This window comes from Calypte anna, chromosome 1, assembly GCF_003957555.1.
Source record: "Calypte anna isolate BGI_N300 chromosome 1, bCalAnn1_v1.p, whole genome shotgun sequence".
Taxonomy (NCBI): Eukaryota; Metazoa; Chordata; class Aves; order Apodiformes; family Trochilidae; genus Calypte; species Calypte anna.
The window spans coordinates 40,040,451-40,068,345 of NC_044244.1; the positions used below are offsets into that span (position 1 = coordinate 40,040,451).

Consider the following 27,895-nt stretch of genomic DNA (forward strand, 5'->3'; position numbering starts at 1 on the left):
CCAGAAGAGTAATGTAAGCCTTACAGATAAGGGAGATAGTGTCAGGAGACACCATTCACCTGTGGATCTGAAAGCTGTGAGGAGAAAACTTTCTTTACTTTAAACCAGGTTTATTACACTCAACTATTGATCATAGTCCTGTCAGAAATGCTAATTTGTCTAGTTGCTGTGAATAATGCTGATTGCATGAACAGGAAAACAATTACTAAAACAGTACAGTGTCACTAAATTGTAGAGTTCAAGGCTTTGATTTTTGTGCCTTGGAGTTTTTTGTGTTTAGCACTGAGATCACTGTTATATTTGTTTGAAAGTGTCATGGGGAAATTCTAGTATGCAGTTGGAGAGAACAGAGCATCCCAGGATTAGATCCACACAGTTACTGTTTGATATGGACTAGCAACATCTCCCACACCCAGCAGACAACTCCTGACAGTCTGGACAGTCTGCTTATCAGAAGCTGGAGAATGTTGTCTGGCCACGGCAAGAAGAAACAGGATTTGTAACCCCCTTTTAGCACTGTTTGTTAATGCTGTGTATTGCCATTTGCAAAGGAGTAAGCCCCAACAGTTACCACTACCCAAATTACTCTCTTGTTACTTTTCAGCTTGCAAATTCTGGGATGAAGACCCTAGATCTAGTCCTGCAGAGCTGGAGTGCTGGAGGAAGAAAAACATTATTGTCTTTCTTTGTGGAGTTCTAACTTTTTGTCATTTCCTGGGCTTATAGGTGTTAAAGAAAGATGACAATGTGCCATGGACTGGAACTCTGGCTATTGTTCACTCCTATGTTACTCATAAAACAGGTAGGGATTAACACAGCTATTGACAGATTCTCTGCTTGTGATAGGTGGTGCCATTTGAGTCCTTCATGGCACTACTATTAAAGTGGTGTTGTGATACATTAAGCAAAGGACTGTAACAGGGAACAGCAGGTCACTTTCTGTCCCTTCCCCCTTCATCTGTTCCTTTGCTAATTTCTCTCTGAGGAAGCCAAGACTGATCTCTTAGGAACTTTGCTCTGTGAAGGAGGCTGTCATGAAAGTAGCTCCTCCCTGGGAACAGGGTTTAAAAGTAATTTCAATGCGGAATCATATCTGACTGGGAGGCAGAAAGACACAGTCATCCTAGGCAGAGCCATGTAATTCCATATGTAGCAGGATGGGAGACTGGTGCCTGAGATACTGAGTAGCACCAGCTTCTAATTGTTTCAGTATTATTTAATATCACAACCATTAGTATCAGATGTGTATGATATCTATGCGTTGACCTTTACCTTTTTTTTAGTTTCCTGTTAGTCTTACAATGGGCTGCCTGGGGCATTAAATCGTATTTGTAAGGAGCTCTATGGAGGTCTGGGACTGTTATGACTGTGCTTTTCATCCAGGGTCACTGACTTACTGCCATTCCAGGTGTCTGACCTGTTTTTAAGTAGCAGTCACCTCTTCCTTGGAGATCTCCAGAACCACACGTGGTCCAAGGATTCATTTCAGTTCATCTCAAAGGTGCACTATAGCTTTTGGGTTGTGTTCCAGCTGTTGACACAGTCACATGCACAGAAGCAGGAATTCCAGATTTACTTGGCTGTAGCTACTGAGGAAAAGCTAACGAGACCTGATTCTCAGCATTCAAAATACATGCTTCTGCTTTTTGTTGTCAGGCACACAGTTTTGCCATATGGCCTTTTCTTAACTTCTGCACCCTTAATCTTATTATTCTACAGTCAAGGAAGAAGAGAAGCAGAAGTTATTAAAGAGAAGCAATGAGCTGAAGAGTGAGCATAGACAGCTAGAAGAAAAAGATCGACTTCTCAACAATGCAGTGAAGGTAGGACACCTGGCTAGGGACATGGAGTCTCCTACAGAGATGCTTATAAAGAATTTATGCTTGAAAATCTGTTATTTTGTGGCTAGAAAATGGTTTATGCTCCCAAACTACAGATGTTCAAGTGTGAGTGTGCTTCTGTCCAATGAAAGACACATGGATTTTATGCACAAAAGCAAGCTGCTTTGGCAGGCTGAAAAAGAGAAATCACCAGTGACTGCATTGCTGTTGCAGGCAAAAAAGAAACCAACATAGCTGTGCCTGCCTTCCTTCTAGTGCCATACTCAGCTGTTATCTGTCCAGTGACTTAAATACTCTCCCATTTTCCAGGTGAAAAGTTGAGTCACAGAGAGTCAGGCTAACACAGGTTGAGTCTCCAGTGCCATCTGCTTGCCCTTCAGCTCAAAACTCTTGAGATTAGGTAGAAATAATAATGTTTATTTGTCTTAGAGGTTTAATGTTGTAACCTCCTCATGGCTGGAAATAGATTCACAATCCTTTTCCCTGTGAACTCATTTCAGAGCTAAACATTGGCTGGAGAGGTCTCCCACACATCCTGTGCTGTGGGGACCAGTCGCTGGCAGAAATGAGTGGGCTGAGTTCAGAGCCATAATTCCTGTCCTTCATGGGTGAAGGAACTAATCTGGGACTATCTCACCTCAGGCCCAGTCTTAAGGGGTATCTGTCATGGCAGTCTCAATAAATATTTGAAACTTCCTTACCCTGGAAAAATCAAAGTGGCAGCAGAAGAAGCAACTGGTCACTCGTTGTTTTATCGCTACAGTAATCCACAGGAAGCATGTTAAAATATTTATCACATTTAAAATAGAGTGGAAGGGAAAGCAATAACTTATTAAAAGACATCACAGTGGGGAATATTTCTTGTAAGTGTGTATAGCCACCATCAGCACTAATGGAAACACATGTATGTATGAAGAGGTGACCCTGGGGTACAGAGTATCTTCAGTAGGCAGAAGAGTGCAGAGTGGGGTAAGGTGTTCAGAAAAGGAAAAGCATTTGGGGCTGCAGTCAGCTGTCAGGTGTATGACAGGACTGTCAGAATCAGTAAGACTTCTACCTAACCAGCATCAAGTTCTCTCAGTGGGCAACACTGTCTTATTTAAATGGTAATATCGACTGATGATTGTATTTATTGGGGATATATCCACTTGAAAGGAGAAAAAGAATTAAAGTGTTCCAGCACAGAGCAATTTCATTTCTGACATTTGCCTTAGCAGAGATTTACATTAAAGAGAAAATTCTCAGATACACCATAGGAAGAATGGTATTATTTGGAAAAATAGAACGTGATTTGCCCTTCACCTGAGATTTTTCCCTGCCTAAACCAAACTCTGGCAGCTCCACACAGCTGCTTTTTGAACAACTAGACTTTTAAGTAAGCATTTACCCCTTCCCCAAGACTGGAGACTGTCCCCTACCTCAGGTAGTCTAGACCATAGCCAAAGGGGAGTTACTTGTCTGCAGACAAGTAACCAGGTTTGTTAGACCTCTGGGTCCACTGGCAGAAAGAATATAGGAGGTTTCAGGTATTAGAGAGGCCACCATCCCCTTCTGACTGTCAGGCAGGCTCAGGGGTTTGGGCTATCACGTAATCCCTTTCAGGCTGGTTGGTAGTGTAAAGGATGGGATGTTAGTTGCAGCAATATGGGTTTGGGAGGGAAGGGAGAATTACTGATTCTTCCTTATCTCTTGTTGAAGAAGAGGGAGATTTGGGATGCCTTCATTTGGCTCCTGCTCTCATGTTAATTTTCATGTCAGTTTTGTATGAGATGTCTCAACTGATTGCGAGGCTGAGTTTGGCCATCTCACAGGAAAAAGGCTTTCTTGTGACTGCAGAGGTGAAGCAGCACTGTTTTAGATCAAGTTTTCTGACAGAAAAATACCAACATCATGTTTAGAGAGATCAACTTATCTCAGTCACAGTACTGACTCCCTAAAATTTCTGGCATGTACAAAAGGCATCACGATGAGCTTTCTTCCTCCAGCTTTTTGTAAGTGTCATTTGGTGAGATTTCGACACCTCGTTGGTGGCTTCAGTACTTCCCAGTAATACAGTTATTACAGTCCCGTGCCACTAATCTCCTTGGCATTTCTGCCAGGCTCTCTGCAGGAAGAGTTCAAAAACATCTTCTGAATGCATTTGGGCTGGGATGAATATGGGTACCTTAGGCAGCTGCTGCAGTGGATGCAGCACTGGTGATTACTCTGTTCGTTAAGCTGAGGTCTCGCTATCCCCAAAGGAGACTGTACTTCATTTGAGCAGGACGTGCGCTCAAGACACAAAAGGATGTTTGGAGAGATGTTTGACACCAATTTGAATGTATTCTCAGTCTTTCCCTCTCTCTCTCTCTCCCCTTCTCTTCATTTGACAGAAATGCTTAGAGCTAAAAACCAGCCTGTTGGCCCAGCAGAAAGGGACTCAGTCATCACTGGAACGTCTCAAAACCCTCATTAGACTGATACAAAACGAGCAGATGATTCAGGTTACCATGACGACCACCACCACCTCCTCCCTGCTAACTGTCCCCTGGATCAAACCCTCCTCTGCCTCGGCTGCCATGCACAAAGCCTTGCAGCAATCACAGGGTAACAACTGACAGCGCCGACCGCGAGAGAGCGAAGGAAGGGGGGGGAAGAAAACCACAACTTTACACGAATGCGCAGAGGAGAGATTAAACCGAAACAAAGGAGAGGAGGAACAGTCTCAGTTTTGATACGTGTAGAAACTTGCAGACCAATCAGTCCAGTTTGTAGGTCACTGTGGCAGCAGGTTCCCACGGAGCGGGGTTGTGCTGCAGATTTTGTATTTGCCCGAGACCTTCAGTGCTTATGAGATTTTTTGTTTTTGTTATGTTGGCCTTAACGTATTTATGACTGAGGATGAAGAGGAAAAGTATGGCCGATAGGAAGAGGGATGCCCTTCTGTGGGGAGCAAACAGGTTTCCAGTTCTCCTTTAAGGGGGGAAATCTTCAATGCAAAGAGTTAGTGAGCTAGTAGAGACGTAGTTGGGCTGAATGCTGTGTGTGGGGAGGGAAATCAGTGAGATAACCAGAAACTGAGCTACTTAAGACTTGACATGGATTCTTATCAAAGGAACAAAGTTGGCCCCATTGATTCAGGTAACCTGGAGATGGGGCTCTTTTAACTAGAACAGCATCATGGACACTCACAGAGCCTTCGAAACAAAAGATCATTTTTTTTCAGTATTATTAGAGTTGAGAATTGCAGATATTTAAATAAAGAAACTGTATGAAGTTAGCATTTCTAGTAAAATATTGAAGTATTTTCATGCTGATGCTTCTGTATATGCGTTCCGAAGTATTTAAAGAAGTATGACTGTAAAACTCCTTACTTTTTTGCAGGTCCTTTTTACTTATTTTGCTATCGGTGTATTTTTCTCATGGAGTATTTGTGCAAGATTTAGCATAAACCATAATAGTGGATATCTTTGGCAGGTTGGGTTTCATTTTTAAAAGGTATTATTTTAGGGGAGTTTCTCTTTTGTTAATTTTGGATTTTATTTTTTTTTTATAGAGAAAAAGAGCAAATAAATATTCTGGGTTTTGTTTCTTGCCAGTACAGATAATATGCCAAAAAGATAACTTCACATTTTTGTACTGCATTTTTCTTGTTAAAAATATGTAACGAGATTTTATTATTATTATTTTTATTTTTTGCTTGCAGAAATATCTGCTGAAATGGTACAGGAGGAAAAAAAAAAAAAAACCTGCCTCCAGGGGTTGTTTATCACACTGGATAATATCAAGAGTTCTGGGGGAGGGATAGGCTGTGGAATATTTTAAGGGTTTGTTGGAGGTTTTTTTTGTTTGGTTCGATGGGGGTTTTTTTTGAAACTTGATTCCTTTTTTAATATTTTGTTGGATTTTAGCACGTTTGGGAAGTGTTTAGCATTAGCCTGAGAAAATCCCAGTGCACCTGCTTGTTTCACTAGCTAGTCTTCCTGATACTGCAAGGGTCCACCTGGCCCCCCCCCTTGGTCACAGGTCCCCCCATCACCCTGTGGCCTGCCCGGGAAGGTGGTGATGGGCACCCCGGTTTTCTTAATGTCACACACACCCCACCCCAGATGCCATCGTCTCTGTCATTTGAGTTCTCTGTCAATTAGCACAACAGGTACTTAAGGAAAGTAAAGAAGCCACCAGAGCACGACACAAGGCTGGTCTCTCACATCAGCATATCACATGGTGCCGAATATCTTTTTTTTTTTTTTTTTTTTTTTTTTTTTTTTTTTTTTTTTTTTTTTTTTTTTAATAAATAGAAGAAAACAAACCATGGGACTGGCTTTTTTTGTCGCCCATCACTAGGCAGCACATGGTCCCTTCAACCATTTTCACAACTCCGGGAGAAACTGTGCAGTACTATACAAATCTATTTTAATACACAACACTCGGTTGAACAAGATTTTTATATTCTTTTATTGATGAACAAAGTGAACTAAGTAAAACACAATTGTTATACATTGGTTATTGTATGCCAATTATGCATTCTAACGTGGCTTGCAATGTAAATGTTTTCAGGTTTAATGATTTTCTTTCCTTCTCAGACAAATAAAAAAAAAAAAAAGAAAAAAAAAAAAAAAAGAAAAGGAAAAGTGTGGAAGGTTGAATATGTGAAGAACTCCTGAAGAAGTGTATTGGACTGTTAAAAGTAGTTATTTTGAAAAGAGGGCTGTCCAGTGGATAGTGTGCATAGAAAAAAAAAAAAGTGTTTGTCTTAAATATGCCAATGTAGTTTTACTTCTTTATGATGCATTAAACTTAATTGACAATTTAATGGCATTTTTGTGGTGATATCTGCTGCTGGGAGGGACACAGCATGGCCTGCTCGGGGTCTGCTGCTGTCACCCCTTCCTTGCCAAGACTCTGGCCAAGGAAGGGAATGTGACTGGTGCTGATTTCTCCACTTCTGGCTTCAATTTTCACATTTAAATTATGCCAGAATGACTGCCATATCTCCTGCTTCCCTTCTTCCAGGAGGATGGCCTCTTCCTTAAGGTCATCTTGTTTCCCAGGCAGGAGCACTTTGTCTTCTCCCCTTCTTGGCTTCCCACTTCTGAGAATAACTTCCTGTCCTGGTGTTCCCTGGGTTGGTAGGCAGAGATGCTGGTGGTACCTCAGACCTCTCCCTTTTCCTCTCACGTATCTCGAGGTTGCATTTTTAAAGTTTTTGGCAGGATTTAAACACTACAGTGGTTTTGGCTCAAATTGAGATGACTTGAGTCAGCTCAGGTGCCTTTTTTTCCAAGGCAGAGAAAAGGTTATCACAGGGTAAAATGTTGGTGTAGGTCAGCCACTCTGTCTGCATGTGTACCTAACATCTTCTGTGGATGTGGCAGGCAGCGTGGTCTTTGGTTATGGTGGGTTTCTGAATTGAGATTTGCTGCAGCCTGAGGAGAGACAACTGGCTGCCGCAGATCTGCTGCCAGATTTGGGTGGTTTCAGACCTACACTTTCAGGTCCTCTGTGGTGGGTCCATTTTGTTCGATTGTTTATAACTCACTATGTAAGTCTAATGACTAAAGAGTGAGAGACAGGTCCCTTGAAGGGGTTGTCTGGTTTCTGGTCAGTGGAAGAAACAGAACTTGCCAATAAAACAAACCAAATGAAAGCAAGACATTGTCACAGCTGCATAAGGCCAACAAACAGTGGCTGATGCTTATGCAGAGCAGAAGCAGGGTTGTGTTTTTACCAGCAGTAGGGTGAAAGGATATTTTTTTTCTTTGAGGGGGCAGAGGGTTTCCTTGTTTTCACTTTCTGGCAGTGTCACTGATTAATCTGGGGCTGTGGTTAGCAGGGAGCTCAGCATTGCATCCTTACTGCCCCTCCAGCTAGGTTGCCCCCTCTTCCCTCCTGGCCTCTGCTACAAAAGGGACACCCTGATTTTTCCTAACAGTGTTTTACATTTTAGAAGACACTTCTCCTCAAGAGAGGCAAACCCAGAAATCATATGTGATCACCATCATCATCCTCCTGCCACCACCCTAACCTATAAACTCAGCACTGCACTAACAGACAGGAGCCAATTACAGAGCTCTGCATGTTGCCTTAATAATTAATGCAGTTTCAAGGGAGTGTAGGCTTATGCTTGCCTTTAATCTTCGAGAGTAATTTAAATTAAGGTTTTGGTGGAGATTTGTAGGAGCCCCGGTAGCCGCCGTGTTCCTTGCAGCAGCACTGGGGCATTGTCTTTGAAAAGAATCAGGAGCCATGGGGTTCCCAGCCTCCCCTCCCAAGCAGAAGTTATTTTTACAGCTCTGCCAGACTTCACAGCTTCAGAGCTCTTTATTTTAACATGACAGACTGTTTTCTGTGCGGAGGACCTTTTCACATGCCATTAGTTATCTCGCAGAGGAGCTGCTCTGCAAATAGCCATTGGAATGAAATGTGTTGTCTCCAAGCCTGTCAGTTTTATATTTGCACCTCTTCAAATCTAATTTTGCCTACTCTTCCTTCTCTCACGGTCTCCCCTTCCCCAGAAATGAGAGGAAGAGGAACCCTTCCTTCTGTTGGGAGGTTACATGGAGCCATGCTGGCCCTTCCCAGTGAGCTGACTGAGAACCACTGGCATCACTTGTTTGGGTCACGATCTCAGGTGCTTTTGGGTGGGCTTCATATTCTGACAGGGAGAAGGTACAATGGCTCTGCTATGCCCTATAGGCTCAAGAAAATCAGGAAACCTCAATCAAGATCACTCAATCAAAAATCGAGACCCCTCAATTTTAAAAAAAATTATTTCATGATCACTGACAGCAATTTTTGGGCTATGAATTTAAGAGCAGCATCAGTCCAGCTAGCAGCTTGTCTTGCAGTAGAGCTTTATGTAACAATGACACCACGAACTCTACAACAACTACATTAGAAGTTTATTCTACATGCTGATGTACTCATCACATGCTGGTGTGATGGCCTATTAGGAGCACTTAAACTTTTAGGTGAGTGGATTAAAAACTGATGTGCACTTCTTGTTCTGTGTTCTGCAGGTCCTCTGTAGCTGAAAAGAGAGGCATTACATTGAAATGAGTGGCAACAGCCACATCAGATAAAACTCCACTCACTTTAATCAGGTTTTGCCAACTGTGGCTTGTTTAGCTTAGAAAATGAAGCCTGGATTCTGAGATCAATCACTGGCAACTGACTGGTGCAAACAGAAAATGCCAGACTCCGCTTCTGTAAGCCACTTTTAAGCTCATCGTGGTGAATAAAATTAAAGCAAAAGTTGGGTTTGTTTAGGGTTTTTTTTTCTTCCCTTAAAAAAAGCAAACAAAAAAATTAATTTGTTATGATAGAAAAAATACTACACAGCATACACAGGCTCATAGAGAGCCTGACCAGGGAGACGAAAATAAAAACGCTCTTTGAAGTTGTTTGCATTCGTACTGGCGGATTGCAGATTACTTCTGTGCTCTTGAAATGCAGCAGAAATGCTACACCTCAGCCTCTGATTATCAACCTCACTCATTAAGCAGTTACCACAGAAATTTTAATCTGCTTTTGCATTTCATCTGTGGGGTTGAGCCACAGCAATAAATAACCTTTCCCTTCAATATTTTTGGTGAAAATGGAGATGACCGGCAGTCCAGTTGATGTTGACGACATCATCTTCCAGTGGCTGAGATGGAAATTTTGCCAGGAACGTTTAGGTGCTTGTGTTTTGTCTGTTCCATGTAGGAATGGTGCTATTTTGTTGATGATGTACTTCTGCCCCCCACTATGGTTGTGACGAGGCTGCAGAGCAGAAGTGCTCCAGTGATTGCAGCTCTCCATCTCCTGCCGGGATGTTGGGCCGGCCCAAGCGGGCAGGTGGTCGGGCTCACTCACTGCACTCCTAAACTCCTGCACGCTTCCCTCCCTCTCAGGAAGCTGAAGGGAAAGAGAAGGAGAGCCCAGGGTTCTGAGCAAGAATCACAGCTAAGGCATTGCCCTGAAAAGCAGGGCGCTGCTACATTCACTATTTAAAGAGGTTTGAACCAATAATTTCAGGAGCGAGCCAAATCTCTCTCTAAAAGTCGCATCTCTGCCCCTTCTACACACACTCCTTGTTTTCTGAAGTGGGGAGGTTGGCTGCAGCAGCACAAGCAAGAACAGGAGGTGTGCACAGCCCCAGGAAGGGACTTTGTGTCCCTGCATGTGGGTGAGCAAAGCTTCAAGCCTGGGTGAGTGGGAGAAATTAAAAATGATGAGATAAAGGCAACTCAGTCAAATATATTACAAACAGCCTGATTCAGGTCAGTCCTGAGCACCACTTTTAAAAAGCTATGTTTTGATGTTGTTTCTTTAAAATTTGTATGTTTTGTAAGTGCATTACTAAACATTGCTTGAAAAAAACTGTTTTGATGGTGTTTTAATCACATTTGTTTAGCATTACTTTTATAAAATACCTCATGTTTGATTTAGTTAGTCCCATGAGCAGAGCTGCCTGATCCCTGAGGCTCTGGTCATGATGCTGAACAAGGACCATTTCACTCACTGACTCTTCCCTCACACATGCAGATTCACTTCCCAGCTGCAGCTGCCTCATGCAGCTTAAGCTTTAGCAACACTTAAGCCATTTTAAGAAAATCAAGTCCAGTCCCTGGGCATGTGCCATTAGCCATGCACAACTTTATTGCCCTTCATAGCCTCTCACAAAATCACTCCAGTATCAGTGGAAGTGGAGTCACTTTTCCTTCCACATCCTAAGCTAATGCTTTCCTCCTAAAGTTAGATGTTCTCTTTTATTTCACTTCCAGGTACTAGAAAAACATCCTCAGTGAAATTCCACCAATGCCAAATACAAGCCACACTCCACAGAAGGTTCAAAGTCTTTCACCATCCTCAGGCAACACTCAAAATCCCTCTATTGTTCTGTCAAGCAGAAGCAGTGGAAATGGAGACCAGGGGAAAGTTGCTCTTGAAATCAGAACCTCTAGACACAGCAAGAAATGGCAACTTTAGATCCTACCAGGTACTATGAGAAATGGAGCCTAGAGGAGTCCTCCTGTTTCTAACTGATGTTAAATACATCTCTGAGATTTCTTTTCTTCAGATGTTGGTTTCTTTCCAATTCATCACAGAGCAGATACTCATTTGGAGGACTAATCCATTGGAAAGGTGATACTCTTATCTGTTGTCTCCTTCCAACTTTCAGCTCTGAAAAGCCGGCCACAAACTAAACTAAAACTTCTTATCACCTTTGCTCCCACTAAATTGAGTGCTGCAGTCTTGTCAAAAATGAAGCTTCTCTGAACTGAAAACTGCTTCTATAATTCTGTTCCAGTGAAATCAGGCCAAAAGCATAGGCAGCTGGTGGAAAAAAAAAGGGGGGGCAGAAAAAAAAGGCATTCTCTGAAGGCTGCGCCCATTGCTAAACAAAACCAAGCATGCCTGGAATCAGATAATTTCTTCACCAAAACCAAAGAAACCCAAACCCAGTGAGACAAACCCAAACCCAGTGAGACAGGCAGACTTGCCATCAACTTTCAGACAACACAACACAGAAGAGTTTTTAAATTCTTGCTTGGAACACAGTGGCAACAGAACTGCCAGGCATTCTAAAGGTCAAATTCCAAACAGAAGAGGAGCAGACAAACACAAGTCAAAACAACTTAAGAATTAACAGGATGTGCAAATGACATTTTCTTCAATGGGGGATCTACCTTGCACTGCAGGATCTGTCTGCTATGAGGAATCTGCCTGTGCCAGGGGATCTGCCTTTGCTCTCCAGAGCCCTCCAGGGAGTTCCAGCCACACAGGTGAGTGAGAAATCTCCTCTGGGAACCCAGCCTGAGGGCTGCTCAGCCATCCTTGCCAATGTGCCCACGCTCCACCAAGACACACAGGGAGTCACCCAACAGATCCTCTGGGCCTTAGAGCACTGTAGCAGCAGCTTCTCTTGTCTCTCACTCCTGCTCCTCCACCCAGTTTCTGATGGGCACCAGGAACCAGTCTTGCTTGGGGCTCCTCTGACCTGGCTGCCAGGACCATGCAGAGACATGGGCACTGCACCAGGGATGCCACCAGACACGTGAAGGCATGGAAGGGATCCTTCAGCTCCTGGGGTGGGGAAGAGGAGAGACATCTTTTGCCTCCTACTGCCTCTGTGGCCACTCCAGGAATGCCACCTCAGCGACAAACCAGCCCCACCGATGATGTACCAGGGAGAATAAGCTCCTGGGAAATGACACAAGGAACTAATGAGATTTGACAAGCAAATAAGCATGGTGACACCAGCCACCTGCATGGCCTCAGGGTCATGGCCTCAGGGTGGCCTAGAGGTCACCATCTGGCCCCTACTTAAGAGCCCTTTCTAACAGGGTCCCATGGTTCTGGGAAGCCTGGACAGGCTCCAAAGAACACTAGTCTCCCACCATCACCCCACCATGTCCCCTGAACCCCTGGGCCAGTTCCAACCCCTGTGTCTGGCTGGGGAAAGAAAGTCCCACAGACAACCTCTACCCAGAAGCATCACAGGAATAGGCACAAAGAACAAACTCTGTTTGAGGCTTCTGGTCCAGGGCAAGAATGAAGCCTGAACCCACCTTTACAAAGCACAGAACCCACCTGGAACCCACAAGCCCAGATGGCCCAAATGCTAGTCTTTCATCACTAGTCAAGAGACAAGGGGATGACCTGGCAGGTGACATCCCTTCTCCTCAGTGTCACACACAAGTGATCCCCACCTCAGCAGTGTCACTACAGGAGCCAAACACACGAGTGCATCAACCCAACCTGATGAGAGACTGAATAAAGCAGCATTACCTTCCCCTTCCATAAGCTGTCACACTGAGTTACGTCACACACATTTCATATCCTGCCATCCTCCATCAAACCCCTTTACCCCTTTTAGCAACATTCCCAGCTTTTGCTAGAAGCCTTTGGAAAAGCCCTTGCAAGGGACTGGGAGAGGACAACAACCAGCTTGGCTGCCTACTCACAACAAGGGATTCTTCTGGAGGCTCCAGAGGGGAACTGCCAATGAATTGCTCCCTGACAACTCAACAGCCACACAATCCACCTCTCCCCATCCCATTCCCCTTCCCTAGACAGCTACAGGCAAGGGGGCAGCAACATCTTTAAACTCAGTTGCCTTCCTATACTCAAGCATTCACCCAAAAAGTCCCTTTCATAAAGACACTCATGAAGAGAATCTGAGACAACTTTTAGCTTGGAGAAAAGGAGGCTGAGGGAAAACCTTATCACTCTTTAAAACTATCTGAAAGGAGGATTTGGTGACATGGGGGCTGGTTTCTTTTTCCTAAGTGTCATGTGATAGAAAATGAGGAAATGGCCCCAAGTTATGCTAAGGGAGGTTTAGATTGCATATTGGGAAGAATTTCTTCACTGAAAGGGATGTCAGGCACTAGAACAGGCTGCCCAGGGAAGTGGTGGAGTTGCCATCCCTGAAGATGTCTTGATGTGTTGCTTAGGGATATGGTTTAGTGGTGAACTTGGGAGTACTAGGTTAATGGTTGAACTCAATAATCTCAAGGGTCTTTTCCAACAAAAATGACTCTGTTATTTTATCATCACCTCTCCCTCCCGCCCTGGACATTCAGGGGTGCCTCATACCAGACAGTACCTAATGTGTTTGGGCCAGAGAAACACTTTTTTTTTTTGAGGTAATGCTGCTCTGGGTGTGTGTCTGAGACCTGTTTTATTTAACTGGGCTTGGAGAAGAGCTGGGAGGTGAGTCCTGGCAATGTCCATCACCTTCCAGGTGGCCACCAGCTCCTGCCCTGCCTGTGTAGCAGCAGAGAATTGCCTTAACACTGCAGCCTAATAAGAATTGAAAAGCACATGTAAAGCCTCAGACATTAAATAATAATGAAACAAACAAAAAAAAGATCAAAGCTTTTAATTTCACTCTAAGTACTTTACTCTGACTCTTAGAAATTCTTATCAAAGACAGACAGATGTCACTGCCTCCAGGGGTCCCAACTCGGCAATTCCTGTTTTGCATTCACTCCACAAATCTGAAACCAGAGACCTAGGATGAAAAAGTAGTGGTGGGTTTTGCTGTGGTGAAACCACGTGCTGAAATTTAAAAGCACTATGGATCTGAGTAAGGCTTTCCAGACTTATTGTCCTGTACAACTGTAAACACACACAGAAAAAAAAATGATGCAAAAGCTGTCAAGCATCCACATACTGGTAAGATGAAGTATTATCAAGTAAAATGAACATTTATTTCCATGGTAAAATGCTAGCACAAACCAGCCTTTTTGGACTGTATATTAGTCAGGAGTAAGTTTGAGAAGTTTATAATAAGATGTGCTCCCAGCCCCACATCTTGGGGAGGGCTCCCCATCCTGTGCCTCTCATCCTGCTTTAGTCCCTTCTTCTCCTGAGATGAAGGTAGGGATTGCTGGACTTTCACATGAGGTGGTTTGTCTGGTATTCACTTTTCCTTCTTTGGCCACCAAATTGTTATCCTCCCCCTCTCCTCTAAATAACCACCCAGAGAAAAAGCTCTCACCATTTTGCAGCAGTCCTTCCTCTGAGTCCTGCTCCCAGTGCACACCAGAGCCCCAGCCTGGTTCTGGGGCCATAGTCACAAGGGTACCAGGGGTGGGCAGCTGGTGCTGTGGCCCCGAGGGGTGGCAGCTGGCAAGTGGGGACATCTCCAGGCTGAGCCATCGCTGCTGTACCCATCAGCAGCCAGCGGAGATGAGAAGGCTGTCAGGCAGCCATCAGCTGCTGCACTGGAGCTGCTCTCTGAAGTCATCCTGAATTAAAAACTAATGATAGTTTTCTTTGATAGCTCATTTTTGATAGCTCAGCCAGAGAAAAAACAGCCACAAACGGAATTCAGCTTTTGGTTTTTTTGTTGTTTTTTTTTTTTTTAAATAATTAATTTGTCTCTCTTTATTAGATAATTTTCACGTATTTTCGGTCATCTTTTTAATGTCTCTCCGTGCAACATGAAGGAAGAAGTCTTTGGCAAATAAAATGGTTGTCAAAGTCCTGGGTAAGGAAAGATGTGGGAATAAAAAACTCCCTGATGTGCTGGTATTAGCATGGATTTGTCCATACTCTCCATGGACAAAGAATTGAGCAAAGGGGATTAGGCCCAGCAAAAGTTAAGTTAGGCCCTGGGTTAAAGACCAAGGCTGGCTTCATGAGGAGGAGGCTGGCTGGATACTTGTGATGAAGGCAAGAAGCAGGATGCACTGGTGTAAAGAGCACCAAATCTGGCAGAGCACAGGTGCAGACACCTAACCATCTGTAGTTAGCATGAATTCACCAGAAATATGTCTGCCCAGGTGCTTTCCCTTTCCCATCTCCTCTCCTTTAAAAGTTGAAGCAGGTTGGGGCTGTCAGCAGCAAGTGCAGCCTGTGGCCAGTTTTGGGGTTCACTCTGGCAAGAGGCAGAGCAGAGCACCACAAATCTCTTATGGGTAGATGGAGAAGTTCACTGGAATGAAGGACAATCAGAAATGAAACCTTTGAAAAATCCTCTTCCCAGCAGCTGATCATTTATTTGTTCATGCCAAGGGAATCAATGGTTAATTTGCACTCAGCTATACTTGTGCACAAAGGGAAAAGGAACATGTGAGGGAAGTATTTGGTGTACAGGAGTGTATGGTACATCTTCTGACACACCCTGTTTGCTTAATGGTGTCTTTTTCTATGCTGGTTCACATTGGGCCCCCCAGTGGAAAGGCCAGATGAGGTGTGATGCATGCCAGCTGTGTGTCAGAAGTGCTTGACATGCCACATCTAACATCAGGCCTCTCACACTTAGTTCTCAGATTTGGTGACAGTGGACACTGACACCAATCTGGATCCTCAAGTTACAGGTTAAGGATGATTTAGTGCATTACTTTTGAAATGCTTATTGTCCAGATCATATTTGGCCTAGGACTTCTCCGGTCCAAATCACTATGGCCATGGAGCATAAGCAGTGTGGGACAGGCATCAGTCCCAGCTGATTTACCAGGCTAAACAGGAGCAGGCCCCCCAAAGCATCCCACACATTTCACTAACACATTTCATTAGTGTTGGTGCCTCTTATCCTCCATCTGAAGGCTGAGGGGGTGACTTTTTAGGTGGCATTTCTCATTTACAGTTTTATGTCATTTTGTTAAATTTAGACAGACATACAAGGGTGTTCAAAACAATTATTAGGCCAAAACACATTTTTCCAGCAGTTGTAAGAAGGTGGAATTAAAGGGTGATTAAAAGACCAGTATCTGGCCTCTTTTAGTGTGCCTTGGCCAGGACGTCTCATTTTATTCTACTTTCATTGTATTTACCAATGAAAATATTTGTTGTTTAAAAGTACCAAAAAGGTGCCAGTTCATGTGGTTAGGTGCATAGAGCAGTAAAGATGTGCTGAGCTGAGTTTCAGAAGATTGAGGTATTTGCCAATTTGTTTATCACCCTGGCTTGAATCAGAAACAGCAGGAGAAGGGAAGTGATTGCCTCTCTTGTACTCAGCACCTGTGAGGCTGCAGCTCAAGTCCTGTGTTTAGTTTTGTGCCCCCTTCTATCAGACAGACACAGAGGGAGTGGAGCATGGCCAAAGGGAAATAAAGTGACAGGTCTGGAGAACAGGTCTTATTAAGAACAGCTGAGAGAACCAGGCTTGTCTAGCTTGGAGAAAAGGAGGCTGAGGGAAGAGTTTATCACTCTCTACAACTACCTGAAAGGAGGCTGAGGTGGGGTGGGGGTTGATCTCCTCTCCGAAGTAATAAGCAATAGGATAAGGTGATAATGGTCTCAGTTGTTTCAGGGAGGTTTCGAATGGATATTGGGAAAAATTTCTTTACTGAAGGGGTTGTCAAGCACTGAATCAATCTGCTCAGGGTAGTGGCGGAATCACCCATCCCTGGAGGTATTTAAAAGACACTTAAAGGTGGTGCTTAGGGACACGGTTTTGTGGTGGATTTGGCAGTGCTAGGTTAATGGTTTGAACTTGATAATCTTAAGGGTCATTCCAAACCTAAATGATTCTGTGATTCTATGAATCTATGCTAGCAAGGTAACTTTGCTTTTCCTCATATCCACTGGAGAGCATCACTACTCTTGCAGGGAGGAGGAACAGGCTTCCTGTAGGGAAATCACTTGATTTCTGAGGCAACCTCAACTTGTCCCCCAAAATGGTGCTTCCACAGCCCAGTGCCCAGTGATGGCCAAGGCTGCAGAATATGCAGCAACTACAGAAAACAGAGCCACCACGCTGGGAGCAGAGTACTATTAACTTTCAAGTGGTAATTATATGGAGAAGTTGTGATACTGTGACATGCAGAGAATGGGGTGTTTATTGCCTTCCCGGCAGGAGCGTGCTGGCTGTCAGGGCTTGTGAGAGAGCTCTGCAAAGCCTCTCATTATTTTCATCCTCTCATTTATATTATTTCGTAAAAGCTCTTTTGGTGCAGAAGACAATGATATTATCTCACTGAATTTCAATGTTATTTTGTAATGGAATGGATTTGTTTTGCCCTTGTGCATTGGGCACTTACCCATTCAGAGCTGGCAGTGTGAATCCCAGACCCTGGGAGCTTTCTGCCACAGTATTGTTTGGGAGGTCAGTCACAAGCCAAAGATAAGGAAAAGAAAAAAGCTGGAGAATAGAATGTGGGGATGGGAACAAAATGGAGGTCTCCTTATCCTTCTGAAAAGGTGAAAGTAGCTTGTGATAGTTCCACATCTTGCTTGTGTAGCTGTTTAGCAGCAGCATTAAGTACTCCGTGCAGATGGGACAAACATGAAAGCATTTGGGGGTGGTGGCTGCTGCAGTTGGATTGTGAAGGAGCTTCTCGACTGAGAAGGAAAGGGAAGAGGGGGGAAGAGGGGAGCAAATCCCCAGTATGACCCCAAACATGGAACAAAGGCAGATGTCAACACCAGTCTGTGCCTTGCTCAGCTCAGTGCATGTGTTCTGATTAGTGAGCTATGAAGCCAGAAGAGATACTGTTTGGTATTGGGCATGGTTATTACATTAACATTAGGTTTACTGGACATCAGTTGTGGCTGCATTTCATGTGTGCACCAGTACAGTAGGTATAAGGGTAGAACTGATGGGAAACATGGAAAGGAAAAGATCTTCCTAACTTCTTTTCCCCTTCATCAAAACAAGTGTTGGGTTATTAGAAATAAAAGCTCAGTCTAGTTATCAAAAAATAGCCAGCTTTCTGCTTCAGAGATGGGGGAAACATGAGTTGGGCAATTTCACTCACAAACATTAATCTGAAACTTCCCCACAGAACCAAACCTCTTGTAGTTTCAGTTTGGTTTATCCAGGCACAGAATGGCCATGAGAGCCTTGGACCACTCCTATCTCCCCCAAAATGCAATAAGGGGTGTGTGGATGAGCATGAACACCATCCCCATCTTATGCAGGCTGCTGACAGACTTCAGAAGAAAGATGTAAACAGCAATAGGCAGAGGATGTAGCTTTGAAGGGGTGGAAAATGTATAGGAAAGAAAAATACAACACTAGCAGGTGAAGCAGGGGAAGAACGTGTTTTTTGGAAGCTTCTGAAACAGAAAAACTAAATACCTTACTATTTGGACAGCTTTGGGTGTAAATAAATTCTTGGGTGAATTGTCAAAAATCCACCCACCTGAAGACTCTTCTCTGACTGCTGTAGAAATCCAGCTCAGACACTAATGATGATGAAATTTGGTGCACTTTACAGTTGCTTTTTATTGTCCCATTAATTAAGGGGATAATTTTTATGACTGAACAGTAAGAGGCTGTAAACTGCTTTTGTGGGCAATTAAAGTTGAAGTGCAGAAATGATTTGAGAATAAGATTCAGTACTAGAGAACACAATCCATGCAACGGAGGAAAAGCCAAACAAACCCCCCAGAAAGATAGATAGAAATCCTGATTTCATATTAGGCTTGAAAAGGTCTGCATTGTTTGGGAAATTGTCTGGGTAAGTTGTTGAGGACTGAAGCACAAGGAAATGAAGCAGGTACTAGACTGGAGAAGCATGTTCTGGAGAAGCATGCTTCCATCTTGCAGTCTGCAGTTTTGCCCCCCCAAAGTATTTTGGGTCAAGGCATCAGATTCAGCTGCTCCGTACTACAGGAGCAAACCCGAATCCTGTGAGTGACAACCTCCTGCTCTGGGGACCACAGCCAGACTGCCAGTCAGGAAAGCTGTTTCTGCACGATGATTGCACCATGGAGAAATCAGGGCTGCAGAAAAAAAAAGTCATCTTTAATGATCAGTCAGCTATGTGTGTCGTCTCCCCTGGCTCCAGCAGAATTCCCTCCTTACCTCTGGCAATAATTGCAACTCCACATCCAGAAACGTGATGCCATCTCGAAAGAGACCAGGACTGGGAAGCAGCAATGCTTCTTTGCCCTGCTCAGGAGTACTGCAGTGGCCAGCAGAACCAAAGCTGGGCCCTAGGTGAGCCTGGGGTCCATGGCTTAGAGGCATGCAGGTAGCCATCTGGAAGAATGTAGTTATTTCTGAAAGAACGGCACCAAAGCCAAGCCCTTTAAAGAAAATGTTTTTATTTTTTGTTGAGTTGGCATGTTCCAGCAGAAACATTTTTCCAATCAGTTCTTTTAAAGATGGTTAGCTAGGAATAGACAAGACAGTAGGCTACAGCCCTTCTTGTAAAATTACCATGGCTTTCCTGTCACTACAACTCATGTACCATTGTGTGTTTGTGTATCTTCAGCTCAGAGAGGTAAACTAAGACTTTTTCCCTCAGAGCGACAACTTTGGTTATTTTTTTAGGTGTTGACAGGGCTTTTTTTCTGGTTCTATTGGCAGTTTCCCTCTTAGCCTGCAGGTGAGTTCACTGTTCAAACCACCAACCTAACTCCAAAGCAATGTCATTGGTTGAAGCAGCTTTCTCAAGCTTCTCAGTTTGCAACAAAGAACAACAACCCACAACAATTCTCCACTGAGCTCAGATAATGTTGGAGGATGCTGGAATCCTTTGCTACCTTAGATCATAGAATCATAGAATTTTGATGGTTGGAAGGGACCTTTAAGGTCACCTGGCTAGAACCCCTCTGCCATGGGCAGGGACACCTCCCACTAGATCAGGTTTCTCAGAGCCCCATCCAGCCTGGCCTTAAAAAGTTCCAGGGAAGGGGCTTCCATCACCTCTCTGGGCAACCTATTCCAGTGTCTCACCACCCTCATGGTCAAGAACTTCTTCCTAACTTCCAATCTAAATCTACCCTACTCTAGTTTGAAACCATTCTTCCACCTCCTATCACTACCCACAATCCTAAAAAGTCCCTCACCAGCTTTCCTGTAGCCCCCTTCAGATGCTGGAAGGCCACAGTAAGGTCTCGTCAGACTCTTCTCCTCTCCAGACTGTATAACCCCAACTCTCTCATTCTGTCTTAATAGCAGAGGTACTCCAGCCCTCTGATCATCCTCGTGGCCCTTCTCTGGACACACTCCAGCACATCCATGTCTTTCTTGTAACAGGGGCTCCAGAACTGGACACACTACTCCAGGTGGGGTCTCACAAGAGCAGAGCATAGGGGGAGAATCACCTCCCTCAACCTGCTGGCCACACTTCTCTTGATGCAGCCCAGGATCCTGTCAGCTTTCTGGGATGGAAATGTACATTGTTGTTATACTTCTCCTCCACCAGCAACCCCAAGTCCTTTTCTTCAGGGCTGCTCTCAAGGCAGTCACTGCTCAGCCTGTATCAGTGCTGGGGATTGCCTCGACCCAGAGGCAGGACCTTGCACTTGGTCTTGTTGAACTTCATGAGGTTGGCATGGGCCCACCTCTCCAGCCTGCCAAGGTTCCTCTGGAAATGATGCAAGTCACTGAAATGACTTTCTAGGATGTGTATAGATAAAGACAAAAATCAAACTCTTCAGGTGATGAAAATGAGTATTACTCCAGCAAAAAAGGCAGAACTCCTTTCACACACAAGCTACACATATCATTTAACACACAATTTACATACTTCTCACAGGCATACCTTTGGCTTCAGTGGAGATGTGCTTAAAGAAAGCACAGCATATTTGCTTCTGACTTGAAGTGAATAGAGTATGAGTAGGGATGTGTCTGGTCAGCAGACCTTCAACTGAACATGAGCTTCTCACTTCAGAAACTGGAGGTCCTGGCAGTAACTCTCTCTGACTTTCTTCCCCCACACCCAAAGACCCTCGTGGCCACTTGAAAAGTGGAGAAGTTGGCAAACCTACATTTTCCAGAGTTGTGAAGACAAGAAGACAGGAAATTTAGGAGGGGGTGACTGTACCATCAATCCCCTTAAAGGTTCAGCTTGTTATCTAAGTACACATTGAACATGTGAATAAAGTATCTGGGGCTTCTCAACTATTAGTCTTCTCACAAGTGGATGAATATATTAAAGTTTATCTTTGAGAGATTCTGTGAGGGATGCTGCTTGAGGAGTGCAGCACACACAGACAGATCATCTGCACTCGTGTAAGTGATAATAATTTATGGAAGTTTTTTGTACGAACTGCAAAGACTCTCCTTGGTTAATGACATTGTTCAATGTTCTTACATTTCTTCATAGATTCAGGGTAGAAAAGTATTCCCTTTCCCCTTTGGTGCTTGTTGCTAGAGGCATCTTGATAATCAGACTAATCTTGGGACCAATTTTCAACTACTAACAGCTCAGTAAACTAAAATGGTCAGGCAATTTATTCGCTGTATATTGTCAGCTAGGTAACACTTGATTTCTCATTCCATGACTGCATTTTATTGTTTTAAACTGAAATTCAGCATGTGTGTTTCCAACAGATTATCTCCATAATCACTTTCTTTTTGCTATGGAAATGATCTGAAAATTGTTCTTTGATATGAGAGAAGAGTTCACAAGGCCACACTGTACAAAAGCTCGAATCATGCAATTATCATTTGTAAAGAGAAACTGTTATCAAAGTAACTGCAGGGGACACCTCCAGGACTCCTCTTAGAGTCAGGAAATTTGAAACATATATTTCTCTAACATGAATTTCACTCCAAACCCTTCTGAATAATTCATGAGAACTGGTTTAATGTCATAGTTAAGTCTGGCACTTAGAATGGAGATTGGGGGCTTCTGCTGCAGATAGAGATTTCTCCAGTTCCTTTGGGGTAGGAGGCACAGACCTGGGTCTCACTGCTAGGAGGGTTTTGCTCTCTAGGTGCCTTTGATTCGGGGAAGTCCCTTTCCCATGAGGGCAAGGTCACAGGGAAAGGCTGGGGTGAAGGTGAGCACCTTCCCTATCTCTGCCTCAGGCTGCCTGCTGGGGAGGTAGGGATGTAAAGGGGAGTGGGAACCCCTGTGTCCCCCAGCCTCACTCTTCCCTCACCACTGGTAATGGCAGAACCAGAACCTCTACTTTTCTCTAAGCAGCATCAAATTGCCCACACTGGTGGATAACGGATGTTATGGGTTCTTCAAAGGAAGAGGCACCTTGAGATGAGAGAAAATCCCATTTTGTTCTTCATTGACTAAATGAGAGGAGCTATAAATTGCTGGAAAATGGTCATTTGCAAAAAACCTAAAAGGAAGGCCAGCAGATTGGCACTGAACAATACAGAATAAGTGAGTCTGGCTTTAACTATCCTCGCGTGTGTCTACATGGCAGGCAAATTAGTTGAAGGAATGCTTCTTGTACTTTTCACTTGGTGCTCCTCCTTTTTACTGAAAAAAACCCTAACTCGTGTATTTTGACCAAGGTCAGAGAGTTGCAAAATACCCAGATTTTGCTAATTCCCAGACGCCAAATTCCTCACCCATAAGAACAGGGTGCACAGATCCATGCTGACAGGTTGCTTAACAATGCTGAGTGTAACTGTGTTTGTTTCTCACAGTACAACAGGGCTAGGATGCTCTCACTGATAACTCAGATGCAAAAGTGAGGAGTTGCACTACAGAACTGCAAGTCTTATCCTTAGAAATCTCATTTTGCTGAAATTTAAAGATTATGAATACTTGCTAATTAGTCTCTCTGTATAATGCAAGATAACATTTATGTTGGAATCATAGGTGGTCATTACTTACAGAAAACACCAAAAAGTTGTCTTTATGACATTTGAGGAACTGGGCAAAACACACAAATGTGATGACTGTGATGTGAGAAGTTGGTTCTAACTCACCTTACTCTAAAGCCTCCGTATTTTTCAAATTTTCATCATTGCCTAATGCTATAGATGACACCTACTGGGCAAACGAAGGCCTGGCACATCCAGCATTCCACAGCCTTCCGAATACTTGGTTATTTCCTGAAAATGCTGACAAGAATGAACCCTCTTTACCCTTTGCAACAAGATTTTTCTGCACCCTTTACACAGGCAGGCAATTTGTAAACTTTAAGAGGAAGGCCAGAAGGAAAAACTCTCAGCTCACAGGAACCTACGGGATAAAAAGTTTCTCAGTGTTTGCACCAGAGCAGATACCTAAATTGTCCTCCTGAGGCTATGACTTCTACTAAAGTCTAAATAATCCCTGTTTTCAAAAGCTTTCTACAGAATCAGGAAGACAAGAACATTAGGGAAAATACTGCTTACCCTTTTTTACCACTAGTTAATTTTCTTTTGCTTTGTAGGGAAACATAATTATAACTTTGTTACACTACCTCATTACCAATCAAAGTTAAACAGTGAAACAGCACTGTGTTAGAGTTCATCAAATACAAGTGGTATTAATGACATAGTTAGAAAGAAAACACTGAAAATTCTCCCATTGTGTTGGCTAATAATTCACATTGGGACTAATAATAGACTTCCAATGTATAAAAATGATAATAGGTATATTATTCGAGTTGTTGCTCTTACTACTTTCCAGAGAAACTGATTTGAAGAGCAAATTTCTATCAATTTAAGCTGCAAAAAAATGCAACCCAAACATCAGGGGTACTCTTCTCAAAGAAGTAATCTTATATTCTGTATTATGCATTCACTGATATAACCCCAATGATGAAAATTCCAAGTATTTAGGGAAAAAAAATCCCATAAGATTATTGCTCCCTGTTTGAACTTACAATAAGAAAAAAAAAATCCACACACTTTGCATGTGCAGCTACAGTGATTAACTGAACATATTAGATATTTGCAAGCATAATTAGTTAGCTGTCTGCACAACTCAAACTACCCAGGAAACACTTTATTCTCCATGGTAATTGCAAACCTGATGTACCACAACTGCCCACACTTTTTTTGCATAAGATAGGATTTTATGGAAAAAAAATAGTTTAGAAATCTTAGCATCTTAAAAAATGATTTAATTTTTATTAACTTAATAGGGAAACTCGTATTTAAAAAAAAAAAAAAAAAAGTAGAAAAAGCTATACCCTCAGGAGTGGTCTAGAACTTAGCTCTGCATGGTCCCAGAAAATAGTACCATACAGTCAGGTCTTCAGATCCCCAAAGAAATGACAGACTGGCACAGAGTGCCGTGATTTTTTTAAACATACCAGGGGGTTTTTGTCTGCTGGGGACTCACTTTGACCTATAAGTCTTTGAACATTTATGTACATATTCTCCCCTATGTGACGAGAATATATCAGGCAGTGTGTTCCTCCCAGTCTCTTTGGTATTTGGAAAGCTATAGCAACTTTACTCTGTATAGAAAGTTTCCTTCACAGGAGAAAGCCCTGAACATAAAGCTCCCACTGGCTGAGGCATGGAGACCTTTTCCTCAGGCAGCCATACTCCATTTGCCTTTCTGGAAGCATTAAGGTAAGATCTCACCAGGCACTGTTCGGGAGTTGAATATATTCATGTAGAAATCTATCAGTAGTTCAGTGAAGAGATTCAGAGGTACCAGAGCACTCAGGGAAGCTGTTCCTTTTGATGGCCAGATCAAATTCAAACCAAAGACACAGGCCAGGCTGGATGCTGTCATTCTGTTATATATGCTCTCCTGCGAAACCTGGAAAAACATAAACATGGATAAGGGGTATGCAGACATGTGCCCCAGAAAGTGAGAGACAAGACATCATCCTGTACTGAGGATGACCAAATCATCTCCCCCCAGTCTAATCCTCCTCAAATGGGGATTAGATCTCAGCCTCAGGAACATCACTGTCCCCTTAGCAGCCTAGAGCTATGGGGCCACTGGAGTCTGTGTCCCCCAAGTACAAGATAAGATGTCAGGAAGTTAAATAAAAGGGTAGAATTGTTTCCTTATGCTAGAAAAATTGTTTTCAACCTTCTGTATGGAATCTATTGCTATCTCTGCTAGGGGGGTAGGGGAAGACAGCAGAAACAAACAGCTATCCCATCTGCTGTTATACTAAGTTCTCCATAGTAAAAAACGTCAGGCCTTCTTAAGTTGTTTGTAAGGGTTTTAAAAGGGTTTTATTTTTCTCCCACTGATTCCTCTCCAAGTATCTCCACATCTACCCAATTCCTCTAAAGCAACAGGGGTGAGAATGGGCTGTAGGTAAAATGCAGAGCACTGAAATCAGTTCTGCACCTGGATGATGCGTCCCATTTCTATTTGTGGATGTGAGCCCAGAACTGAGAAGCACAAGTTTTTTATCTCTGTGTGAACTTGGCAAGGAATCTGTGTGTGTTCTGCTCTCCTACATTGCATGGTTGGTATCGAAAGCCCAATATGGCCTGGGTGTCCTATCTAAAAAGTTCTCTGTTACTGTAAAGAGCCAACAGCTGAAGGTGCTCTTGACTCCTCCTGACCTAGGTAATTCAACCAGTTCTCAGGCTGATGGTTGCATTTGTTCATCAATAAACTGTTACAGGAACACCACACAGTCCCAAACTGCAATGTGCAGGTTACTCTGGAGCTGTCATCTTGCACAGAATGGGGCATTATTGGGCAAAATTGCCCATATATTCTTCTGCTACAATTTCAAGGGGCATAGGAAAGCAAAGACTTCACTTCTCAGTGCTTCTCCACTTCTGTCTTGCCATAGGCATCTTGATGAGGCAGTTCTGTAGTATTACGAAAAGTCTGAGGGCATCAGAGGTGAATCTAAGAAACACTGTGATCATGTGAACACTTCTTAGTATATGCATAAACTCCAGTTGCTTCCACCCAGTAATGAAGGTTTGATTTCCCTCTGTCTCCTACAGCATATTCTCACCCTCCTTGGTGTATTACCTAGCAAGAAACCTGTCTGCTCAACCATTGCAGGTATACAACAACATTTAGACATGCACAGGATGGAAGTCATGGGGGACATGAAGATGCACTTGTGTGCCCCAAAGTGAACAACTCTCTTCCTAACCATATCAATCTTTCCAATAATTGGAACTATTTTTGCCTCCAATCTTTGCCTTACTCTCCTAGGACAGCAGAGCTACTGTAATACTACTGCTATGAATATTAAAGGTTTCAATTGTTTTTAAGGTCATTAAACAGGGCTTGATAAAAGAAAGGCATATTAATAAAGAGATACTGGTGCCATGACCATCTTTTCAATGCACTGACTTCACAACCTGAGAACAGAAAGTCATCAGATAAAATGGCAATGCCTGCTTTTTGACCTTATGCAAAAGCCACATCATTCTCTCCAGAATAGGAACGATGTATAGCCTGCTGACCTTCACATACTGCTCTTAATGCACTATTTTACTATACAGAAAAAACAACAAGCCCATCTTTTTAATTTAATCTGCTTCAGATGAGATGAGCTCAAACAAGAGCTAAACTACTACCAAAATAACTAATATTAGAAATATCTGAGGAGGGAAAACAATTAGGTCAACAAAGAGTACCCTGTTAATAAGTAGACATGGGTATTACCATGAAAGTAGTTGGCATTTGGATGCTGCTAAATATAACAAGGTTAAGGACTGAGTTCTGGCCCTTGCATCAAATGGCTGATACTGTATGTGTCCAAACTGTGTAATGTATTGTGAAACCCCTGTGGATCAACGATAAATTATTTTTTGGTATTTCCTTCAGTTGAAAGTCTCAAAAGTAAGGTGAGAGCTACAGCCCATCACACTGGTTTCTGTAACACAAAAGCAAAGATAAGTGCTGGACATCCTAATCATAGAATCACAGAATTGTCACAGTTGGAAAAGACCTCTAAGATCACCATGTCCAACTGTCAACCACTGAATAAAATAAGTAAAATACATTTATCAATACCTGTGTCACCATGCCCACTAGCTCTGTATCGCCACACTCACCAGAGCATGTTCTGAAATGTCTCATCTACATGGTTTTTAAATACTTCCAGGGACGGTGACTCCATCACCTCCCTGGGCAGCTCGTTCTAATGCCTAACTACTCTCTCAGTAAAAAAATTCTTCCCAAGACCTAGTCTAAACCCCCCCTGGTGCAACTTCAGGACATTTCCTCAGTCCTATTTTTATTTACTTGAGAGAAGAGGCCAACACTCACCTCCCTACAAGTTCCTTTGAAGTAGTTGTAGAGACCAGTAAGGTCTCCTCTCATCCTCCTTGAAGCCAAACAGCCCCAGTTGCCTCATAGTCTCCTCACAGGACTTATTTTCCAGACCCTTTATCAGACTGGTTGCCTTTCTCTGAATTTGCTGCAAGTACCTTAAGTGTACACAGGACAGGTACCCTGTGACAGCACAGAAGTGTGCAGAACAGTACTTGAGGACAGTGGAGGCTGGAAGGATCCAAACCTGTTGCAGCTGTCTTTCCCTGATTTTTGGAAGTGCTCCCTGACCCACTCCATCCAGCAAGTCATGTACAGGTCCTATCTTCAAGTGCTAGTTGAAACACATCCAGTTTAACTTCACCACTGCCTTTGAAGGCCAGAATTTCAGTCTGAAGCAACACCACTCAAACTTGCTGGTATAGCTAGATTTGCTTCTTCTCTGTAAGCCAACTATTTCAAAGAATGTTTGTAACTCCAAGATGAATGAAACTGTCTCTTCCCACTCGCTACCACTCTGTGAGCAAGTCAAGGAGATGGGCAACATGGAAATGACACAGCTTTTCCCCTGAGAGAGAAAATCCTTAAGACAAAATGAACCAGAGGATTATATCATCTGAGGCAGAGCTACACTGAGCCTTATCTGTGAGTCATCAGTCAGGCTGACACTCAGGAACTGAAGAGAGACACAGCACAGCATGTTGCTTCACTCCAAGATGCACAGCAATCCCTTCCTCAGCACATCCAAGAAAGAGTGTATCTGAATCCCACTCTCTCCAC

At 43.3% G+C, this 27,895-nt stretch overlaps 2 protein-coding genes across 5 annotated transcripts in view; one reads left to right on the plus strand and one right to left on the minus strand.

The window, feature by feature from the left end:
* Positions 1-4,580, plus strand: part of PHF21B (PHD finger protein 21B) — a gene marked incomplete at its 5' end in the record, with an annotated part of 63,837 nt that extends 59,257 nt beyond the window's left edge. Inside the window, 3 exons of the mRNA XM_030444633.1 lie at positions 727-802; positions 1,720-1,823; positions 4,214-4,580. Of these exons, the coding sequence (XP_030300493.1) occupies positions 727-802; positions 1,720-1,823; positions 4,214-4,438 (405 nt within the window). The remainder of the gene's footprint in view (positions 1-726; positions 803-1,719; positions 1,824-4,213) is intronic.
* A 19,726-nt stretch (positions 4,581-24,306) lies between these two features.
* Positions 24,307-27,895, minus strand: part of ARHGAP8 (Rho GTPase activating protein 8) — a 78,259-nt gene continuing 74,670 nt past the window's right edge. For all 4 annotated transcript variants that reach the window (XM_030468935.1, XM_030468932.1, XM_030468933.1 and 1 more), the window contains one exon: positions 24,307-24,670. In XM_030468935.1, the coding sequence (XP_030324795.1) occupies positions 24,473-24,670 (198 nt within the window). In that variant the 3' untranslated portion in view covers positions 24,307-24,472. The remainder of the gene's footprint in view (positions 24,671-27,895) is intronic.